At 34.3% G+C, this 9,853-nt stretch overlaps 1 protein-coding gene and 1 long non-coding RNA gene across 2 annotated transcripts; one reads left to right on the forward strand and one right to left on the reverse strand.

Annotated features, from left to right (window-relative positions):
- The first annotated feature begins 723 nt into the window (after nucleotides 1-723).
- LOC112006578 (uncharacterized) lies at nucleotides 724-3,293 on the forward strand. Its single transcript, XR_010628786.1, has 2 exons — nucleotides 724-1,121; nucleotides 2,937-3,293. It is a non-coding gene; the product is annotated as an uncharacterized LOC112006578 (long non-coding RNA).
- Nucleotides 3,294-5,245: 1,952 nt separating this feature from the next.
- On the reverse strand, nucleotides 5,246-7,899 carry LOC112006587 (uncharacterized). Its single transcript, XM_024038876.2, has 3 exons — nucleotides 7,703-7,899; nucleotides 5,819-5,926; nucleotides 5,246-5,683 (listed from the first exon to the last, which is right to left on the reverse strand). Exons 1-3 carry the CDS (start codon nucleotides 7,763-7,765, stop codon nucleotides 5,462-5,464), a joined length of 393 nt encoding a protein of 130 aa, XP_023894644.1. The 5' UTR covers nucleotides 7,766-7,899; the 3' UTR covers nucleotides 5,246-5,461.
- Nucleotides 7,900-9,853: the final 1,954 nt, after the last annotated feature.

The following is a 9,853-nucleotide window of genomic DNA, read 5'->3' on the forward strand; positions in this document are numbered from 1 at the left end:
TAGTACCTTCATGGTTCTCTAAATAAATATGCACAAGAGATGATTTTAGTACATTTGATGGTTTTCTAGTTTTAGGCTTCTTGCATAAGTTCAATAGTTTTGGACCTTTAGGCGCTCTGTTGAATTTACTGTTTTCTGCATTTTTTTTAGTACAATAGTTTACAGATATCTCTCTTGTTTTTGCCTTATCAATGGCAGAAGGATTGAGTAATTTGCAATTGCCATGTTTTCTTATACATGAATGAAGTTCAATTATGGTGTGTAATACTCATAAAGTTGCTGGTAAAATTTTACTGCATTGTATTCTAAATATTAATTTCTTTCATTCAGGTTCAAGAACACTGCAAGATTGCAAAAAAGGCAAAGGTTGGTTGTTGCATCTGCATCAAACTCTATTCCTTCAGGAGATTCCAACAAAGAGAAATCAAGTGGGATTAAGACGAGTGATGCTCCCCAGAGACCTCCATTCCTTACCGTTTTGGCTGGTTTCTTAGTCTTTTTGTTACGTAAATATTCCCTCTAAAATAAACTTTAAATACCAAAAAAAAAAAAAATTCATACACTTAGGTGAGTGTGTTAAAACAGTTAAATCATTTTCCAAGTTTGGTGCATGATGATGAGGCCTAACTTATATTTTTTATATTGGAAAAGCCCACGTGGCATAACATCCAACACAAGTATATTCGATTGGGAAAAGCCGAAAAGGCATAGAGACATTTGATTGAAAGAAATGGCATTACTCTCTGCTTCTGTTTCTTTCTGCATCCCTCCTAGGGTTTCATTCAATTAACTTATAAATAAATCAGTTTGAAAAATATTTTATCCAACCCACTACATGTCAACTCAATTGAGTGCGAATACATATTTTATACTGGGAAAAGCCCACGTGGCATAACCTCCATGATCCAACACAACAGTATATTCGATTGGGAGACATTTGTCGGATATAACATTCATTGAGTTTCACAAAACAAAGATTGGAAAGAAATGGCATCACTCTCTGCTTCTTCATCCCGCCTAGGGTTTCGTAGTCCAAGTGGAAGAGCTCAAATATCCACCACTGCTGTCCTTAATCTTAAACAATTTGCTTCTAAAGTCTCTCCAATCCCATCTTGTTTCAGGTACTTCCAATCTGTACTGTTTTTTTTTTCTAAAGTTGCCTCCTTTATCTATTTCTGCTCAAACCCATCAATCAAGCAGCTGCCTTGTTTCATTTGCCTCAATGTATTCGCTGAATTGTTCTTGTTGAGTTGGTTTTGTTACCACAAAATTAAAGAAAATATATTGGTATTTTCTTTACAAAATCACTGGTTATGCCCATTAAATGCCTTTGTTTGAGAGAGAGAGAGAGAGATTTGGCCTGTGAATGTAGGCTTGTATGAATCTTGTCATTTGAAAAATTGATGACATTGCATCATTTAATTTATTATGTTATTATGCTTTCTATCGTCCCCATTTATGTCGATGTCATTATTTACACTTACTTGCTTTAGGCAACCAGTGAAGCAGCTTATGTAATTTAGTCTTGAGTTTTTTTTTTCTTATTTGGTATGATACTTAAAAGTTGTATAAAAAAATTGTGCTTATTAGTCTCAATTATAAATTTTCTTGGATGTTCTTACTCTTGTCAAATTGACAGAGAAGTATTGATTGACAAGTCTTATCATTTTTGGGAAAGCATCCCCTCCCATTTAAAGCCTCCAATTTCCTTCAATTTTAATCAAAATGTAAGAGATGTGGCATTTTAAAAATCCACTGGTCTTAAGAAAAAAGCCCATGTAAACCACATGAAATCAAATATTTGGCATGTGTCTCACATCTGGTTGAAAATTGTGGGGAATTGGAAGTTTAAATGAGGGAGGATCTCATCTCATCTCATCGTTTTTATTTTGATTGTGTAACAAATTTTTTATCAACCAAAAAATCTACTTGAAAATTAGTGGATATCTATTGAATTTATGTGAGTTTTAGGGGCAATTCTTAGTTTCTTACGTAGCTGCAAGACTACCTAATAGCCCGTTTGGATTGAGGGGAGAGGAAGGGCTGAGTAGACGGAAGTAGAGTAGAGCTGTCTGAAAATAGATTAATTTTGGGCTAACTCTACTCTACTCTACTCCTCTTCCCTCTCACTCAATCCAAACGGACCATAAGTTTTTTTCCAAGTTTTAGGCACAGACTGATGCACATTACCTGACATGAGATGTCTTGTCTCAGCTGTTTTTGTTATCCCTAATTGGTATAGAAATTAAAGTTTGTGAGAATTGTCTTGGTTGGATGCCAGTTTCTGGTTATCTTTGACTTTGACCAGACAATGTGGGTCTGATCCTATTTACTGATCAAAAAGCAGGGTTATTGATACACATAAATCCTATCAATGCATATTGTGTAGTGCAGAAAATAATATTAATAGTAGCACTGTCCACCATCATTTTCACAATTTCAACAGTATCCAGGGATTCTTTGTATTGCATGATTAATGTCCATTATAATTTTCTGGCAGCTGCTGAATTAATCATAGAATTCTTTGTGCAGCTCATGGATCTGAATAAATTTCCAACTTTTTATAATTACAGCTTCTTTTATTCTCCAAAACCTGTTGCACTGTTTAGTACCTTCATGGTTCTCTAAATAAATATGCACAAGAGATGATTTTAGTACATTTGATGGTTTTCTAGTTTTAGGCTTCTTGCATAAGTTCAATAGTTTTGGACCTTTAGGCGCTCTGTTGAATTTACTGTTTTCTGCATTTTTTTTAGTACAATAGTTTACAGATATCTCTCTTGTTTTTGCCTTATCAATGGCAGAAGGATTGAGTAATTTGCAATTGCCATGTTTTCTTATACATGAATGAAGTTCAATTATGGTGTGTAATACTCATAAAGTTGCTGGTAAAATTTTACTGCATTGTATTCTAAATATTAATTTCTTTCATTCAGGTTCAAGAACACTGCAAGATTGCAAAAAAGGCAAAGGTTGGTTGTTGCATCTGCATCAAACTCTATTCCTTCAGGAGATTCCAACAAAGAGAAATCAAGTGGGATTAAGACGAGTGATGCTCCCCAGAGACCTCCATTCCTTACCGTTTTGGCTGGTTTCTTAGTCTTTTTGCTTGTATCTTGGATTGTCGGATCCATTATCTTGTGGCTGATTGGCATAATTGTTAAGGTGCCACCATCAAAGTAGGACTATAGTTGCAAATTCCTGTTGAAAGCTTGAATGGATTTATAATTCAGATTGGAGTTCATCTTAATTAATTAGGATATATAATATCCTACATTCCTCTTCCTGCCTAATTAATTGTTGTTGATGATGATGGGGAGGAGTTAATATATTATTTTAATGTGTTGTAAATATTATTTTAATGTATAGAATTGAAAGAATAAAACATGTGATGAATGAGATATTGTAAAATAATGTGGTAATATAATAAAGTATGCTTTTAGTGTGTCAAAATTGCTCTTATTTTATTTATTTATTTATTTTTTTAGAAGAGCTTATGGTAATGCTTTAAGAGTCTAGATATTACATGGAAATAGACTAGCACGTAATTTTCATTTTGGAACCTGTTGTAGAAAAAATTTATCCCTTGCCTGAGTTTTTCATAAATCAATTCCAGTTGTAATTCTTTAACGTGCATAAGCATTAGATCTTGGTCCTTTTTTATTTTCATGATGTCATATGTTATTGCAAAACTTCTGGAACTTATAACAATGTAGTAAAATTTTGTGAAGTGATTAATGGGGCTGTGTATTGGAAAGGATTACCATACATAAGTTTTTTTTTTTCCCTCTCTCATAAATCAGTAACATTGTTCGAATGCAGAAGTATGCACAAACTTCACATTTTAATGGGAGGTGGAATTTGAAAGTTCATTGGTGTCATAAGAATTTGGTAGTTAATATTTCTTTTAATTCTATTTTCTTGATTCTCCACAAAATTCTGTAGCAAGATTGGCAGTTCTGCTTAGTAGGAAGTAGACTTGTTTGGGTAGTTTGTGCTCCAATGCCCTGATCCTACATCCTAAGATTCCTAACCAAGATTCTTCTAGGTTTATTGACCAATTACTAAAGAAGATTAGACAAAAATTTGCTAGGCTAATCTAAGGACATGGTAGTATAAACGTCTAACCTTAATAGAATACATAGTAGTATGAGATGTGTAATAAACTATCATATCTGTAAACTTATATCTTCTAGGAAAAATAAAAATTAAAAAGACCTCTAAATCATAACTTAACTTAAAAGTAAGTGATCATGTAAATGAAGATAGGAAAAAAAAAATTAAAAAGACCTCTAAATCATAACTTAGCTTAAAAGTAAGTGATCATGTAAATGTAATATTCAACAATGACAATTTGACGTTCACTAACATTATTCCAGACGCAGTTGGCGTCCATTAGTAACGACTAACTTCTTCCTGCTACATAAATTATCATGAGCTCCGAGAATATTCAGGATCTACATGTAAAATCCCCATTTTATGTAAGAGAAAGATATAATACACTGGACTAGACGCATCAAATAATTTGATTTAAATCCCCAGAAAAATAAATAAATAATAAAATAAAATAAAATAACAAACCAACGAACATTCATTGGATCTTGCCCGATTGCATTTAGAGCTAGCTTAAGGTCTGTTTGCATTTGTGCATCCCCATGTTAGGCCAGTCAACTTGTGCAAATGAGGAGGGTGAGGAACTCTGCATTGCAAATGACATAAAATAGAAGCCAAAAGTAGGCTTAAATGCATTATTAGTCCTTCAAGTATAGGCCATCAATAATTTTAGTCCCTAAAGTTTAAAGTGATCACCTTTGGTTCCTTAGATGACATGGTTAAACTAATAACTGATACATCTATAGGGACTTAGAGATCACTTTAAGTTTATTAGAGACTAAAATTGACCACTTTAAGTTTTGTACAAACTAAAAGTGAGGACTTTAAATTTTAGGGACTAAATGCAATCACTTTAAACTTCAAAGATCAAGATCGCTCATGGGCGAAAGTTAGGGACCAACAAAACAAAAGTAAGAGGCCTGGGGGAGATCCATAGAATCTATCTGTGGCTGTTAACAAACCAAATAAGTAGTTCCAATGATGGGAGTTATTGCTAACTCTAATAGTAGACCTCTATGAATAAGCAAATCAACCTTGAAATGTATCTTCCAGCATAGTCAATCTTAGCACCAGAATTATCAACATCTCCAATAATCTTGTGCAGAATTATGAAGGATAATTCTGATAGCTATTTTCAAAAAGAAAAGACAAGGCTTTGATAAATGTGCAGTAAATAATGAAAAGGGGTCGATTGTTGTAGTAACCATCTCCTGCTAGTACCAATAATTCATTAATGAAAAAAAAAGAGAAAAAGAAAAAAAGTAAAGACAATTCATTCATTAGGAAGAGAAGGCAAACATGAAAATCAAAATTGAGAATCATATAAATAAGTACTAGATTTAAGGAATTAATTGGAAGTTTTCCCTCCGACTTCAGAGCAATCATCTCCGGTTGGTGCAGAAAAATTAAGACGCTCCTCAGCAGTAGCAGTGATAACTGGCATCCATACATCAGCAGTACCACTCAAGAGTGACTGCACCTTTGGGTCTTCAGCCAATGCTGATGATATCATCTCATCTACATCATCCAACTTTGTGGATAATTTATCCAACTCCTTGGCTATTTCCAGCTATATAAACAAGGATTAAAAAGTGCAATGAATAAAAGATGATAAGATGAAATTTATTTTCCTTGATATAGCACACTTGGAGTACAAGAGAAACATGAACATTGGGAAATGGATGTAAAAGGAAGTCAAAATTACCTCATCAAGATGCTGTGCAGATTTTGAAGGAACTTTTGTAACTTCTAAACCAAGGGCTTCAATTTTTGAACGCAGTTCAACTTCTTCTTGATTGGTCAATGCTTCGACCTGCACAATACAAGTAACTGAGAAAACCCTATTGGAAAACATTGTACATCTAAGAGAAACAGCAAAAGAGTAATTCCTTGCAAAGATATATTATTAGTCAGTAATTGTGTGGTAACTGGTAATATACCCTCTTTTTTCAATAAAATTTGTGATGTGCACCTAGTAACATGATCATTGTCTTGTTATCAAAACCCAAAATCTCATTAATCTCCCTTTTTCTTGTGCCAATGATATGTAAACTTTGCTATTATGTAATAAATGAATTTGATGACAATCGTATACCAACAGATATCAACAGGGAAAACCATGAGTAACAAGTCGCTGTAGAAAAAGTCAGAGGACTGATGTATCATAAAATTTTCCTTCCAATCTATGACTCTCAATGAACTTTCAGTTTGAAATTCATGTCAATGAAAGAAATGAGAGCAAGTACACAGAATATCCCACACATTACACCCCAAAAGCTTCTGGCCATCCATATCTTGTATTGAAAATTCAAAATTACATAAAAGTTCATTAAAAAATTTCATGTAGCAGTATCATTAGAAGTAGCCTTCGTAAGAAAAGATTTGTCTTTTATTAACATCAAACCTTTTTTTCAACTCACAACATTAAATATGTACCCTTAACATTAGCAACATTGATACTTTCATGAACCAGGAAATCATATTACTTGGCAACTGCATCAGGTTTAGATTAATAGACATCGTGTGGTGCAAAGACAGTAACTGCATGATTAATAAGTGGAAATTGCAGGTATATGGCCAATAAAGCAAGCCTTATCTTGTATACTATTGTCATATGAGATGTGCCATGAATTGTTTAACATGCATATACAGATTTTATAAATAGCATGGGCTATTGCAGCCATCTCAAGAACTATGACACGTTGTCAGGGCCAATTCCTAACTATCCTTACTAATTTTAGACTGACTCCAATTTCCCTACCACCTAGCATTTTTATCTGGTGATAGGCAACTCTGAAATGGCTTAAGACACATGTCAAATGTCACTCCTTTGCCAAATATGTCAAGTGCTTGAACTCTACAAATTGGTGGGCATTCCCCCAACAACAAAAAAAAGATTATTTCCATCCTAGTAGATTTGGAATTCCTAACTCTTGACGTGTGATCAATTTTGAATCTCAATCAATTAGATGAAGAACCTTTGATGTCTTCTTTCCTATTAAAGAAGTACTAACACAAAGTAACAAAGATTATTGTATCCATGATTAGCCACCCCGGTGCATTTTAGTGTCTAGATAGCATAGTGTAGACAAAATTATTGCACAATAGTGTAGACAAGAGTGTAGACAAGAGCGTGATTATGCCAAATTCATTCTTATTAACCTATTCATATGCTGAAAATTATTTCCAAAAGACCACACAAGACAAGAAAGAAATAGTAACAAATCTATTACAATGAAAATTTAAGGGGGAGGGGAGATTACAATGGCAACATATTACAAACTTTCCCCAATTTATTAGGAAAAATATGCTTCAACAAGTGAAATTTGACTTAAAGATCACCAAATCCAATGCAGAAATTTACAAACTTTGCCGAGATCGTAAATACCCAGATCATAATTTTGAGAGAAAGCGGTAACCAGAAGCTTATCAAGGCATACCTCGATGATTATTCACTCTAATTCCCGTTAATAAGCTAAGCATCAAAATCAACCGCCATAGCAAACGAAAGTAAAAGGATTGAATTTTTAGCTCATTACAAAATCCTATTATGATGTGAAAACGAAAGAGAGAATGGGAAAAATGAAACCTGGAGGAGGAGATTGGAGAGGAGCTGAAATAATTGCTCATCTGCTTTTCCTTCCTCTGCCATGATTCTCTCTGTTTCTGTATTTTGGTTTTTTGGGTACTTCTGGCTTCCTCTGTTTTAGCCAACATCACCACTTGTTGAGGCGAAAAACTGTTGTTGTTAAAGCAGCCGGAATTCTCCATGCCTCCAACAACTTCATTTATTTTTTATAATTGGTCCATAACCGGTGACCACAAGGCAATTGTTAATAAACAATTTTTAAAAAAAATTAAAATTATTTTTATGAAAAATAGAAAAAATGATCAAAATATTAATAATTTTTTTCTTTTCTTATAAAATTTTTATTAAAATAGTTCACTAACAAATGATCTTAAGGTTTTTATTTATTTTTTTTCAGTTTGATAGTTATAAATTATAATGAATGTAAGAAAATTTGAATTCCAAACGTCTATTGAAAGTACTAAACAACCACACGTTCCTATTAAAAGTTTTAACAAATATGGTTACTAAAGATATATTTTCTTTTATAAAAAAAAATATATATATATATATATTTTCTCTCTTCTATAAAAATAGTTTTCTATATTTGGCCTGTAGGGATATTGGGACCGAGAGCTCATCATTTGTTCGTGTTACGAGTCTGTGGCCCAAACCGAGGACAAGGGTTGTCGGAGGAAAGGGAGTCTTTATTAGAAAATACTGTATTAGTAAATAGAGGTTAACTTTAACCATAACGGCTTGAGAAGGTCGGCCGAGTATATATATATATATATATATATTCTCTCTCTTCTATAAAACTAGTTTTATATATATTTCTATATTTGGCCTGTAGGGATATTGGGACCGAGAGCTCATCATTTGTTCGTATTACGAGTCTGTTACCCAAACTGAGGACAAGGGTTATTCGAGGAAAGGGAGTCTTTATTAGAAAATACTGTATTAGTAAATAGAGGTTAACTTGACCATAACGGCTTGAGAGGGTGGGCTGAGGGTAAATACCTCCTCAGCTGATTGATGCCGAGGACAGAAGGCTTTGTCTATCACTTAGGATGACGTTCCAAGAAATCTCGTTGTTGTTGATAAGTACCGTGGAGGTGTCGGACAGGAAAGTGCCCTAAAATATCTAAGGATAAAGCTGCTGCCGAACAGACATCCTCGGACCTTTGCTGAGGACTATTTTTCTTCAGTACAATTCTCCTTCCTTTCATTCTCCCATCATCTGAACCCACTTCAGCATTTGTTTGATTTACTAAAACCCAATTTTCCAACCCATTCTATACAAATTCATTGTTTTGGGCTTTTTGGGCCTAGGTCCATCCACATAGTGGGTAAGGGAATTCAAATCTGATCCTTACCTGGCCGTATTAAAAAAATTGGTCAAAAGAAAACTATTTTTTAACTTATTTTATTTAGTTTTGCATGTGATAAAGTTGTTTTCTGCTAAATTTTTTGGAAAACAACTTTTCCTCATGTGAAGCTAAATAAAGATAAAAATTCTATTTCACGCGAAGCTAAATAAAGAAAATTAAGAGATTTTTCCAACTCATTTGTTACCAAATATAGGTGTAGGGATTGGATTTGAGCACTTCTATTGTTGAGAGAGTGGACTCAAGCCCAGTTAGCCCAGTACAATGAATTTGTAGAGAGCGGATTCAAGAACTAGGCCCTAGTGAGGGATGCAGCGGCTAAACATGGTTGCATGTGGATTGTATAGCAGGTATGTGAGTTAAAATGCGCAATGGTGCCCCTCCGCCTTTCTCTCAGCAGCTTGCCACTTTTATTCCTTCCCCCCTGATTGGTTACAAGAATTTCTGGGAAAATATAGGTCGCTACTATATTCTTTCCTTCAGATTTTTTCTCCTCTTTCCAGAGGGATTCTTTACATTATATATCCCCCTTTCAATTGATTTTAGCCCTCCATTTGTTGATCATCCAGGCTGCTACTTGAGTGCTTGTCCCATCAGCCGCCTTTCCATTCTTCCTGTGGGTTGCACCAACCAAGGCAGCGCTGTTCAGGGGTCATTTTCTCATTAATACGGCCAGAACGTTAGTTGTGGGCATTTAATGTGGAGGTGACAGTTCATCCTGGACTTGCTCCTTCACCATGCTTCCGTGGCTGACACGCTGTACTTGCTCTTTCTCTTTGGATGC

This window comes from Quercus suber, unplaced genomic scaffold (assembly GCF_002906115.3).
Source record: "Quercus suber isolate HL8 unplaced genomic scaffold, Cork oak 2.0 scaffold_67, whole genome shotgun sequence".
In the NCBI taxonomy this organism is placed as follows: Eukaryota; Viridiplantae; Streptophyta; class Magnoliopsida; order Fagales; family Fagaceae; genus Quercus; species Quercus suber.

Coding starts and splice junctions, on each gene's coding strand:
- LOC112006587 (XM_024038876.2), bottom strand. CDS start 7,765: ATGGCAGAGGAAGGAAAAGCAGATGAGCAATTATTTCAGCTCCTCTCC. Junction 5,927..7,702: donor TCTCCAATCTCCTCCTCCAG/GTTTCATTTTTC, acceptor TGTATTGTGCAG/GTCGAAGCATTGACCAATCA. Junction 5,684..5,818: donor CTGCACAGCATCTTGATGAG/GTAATTTTGACT, acceptor TTGTTTATATAG/CTGGAAATAGCCAAGGAGTT.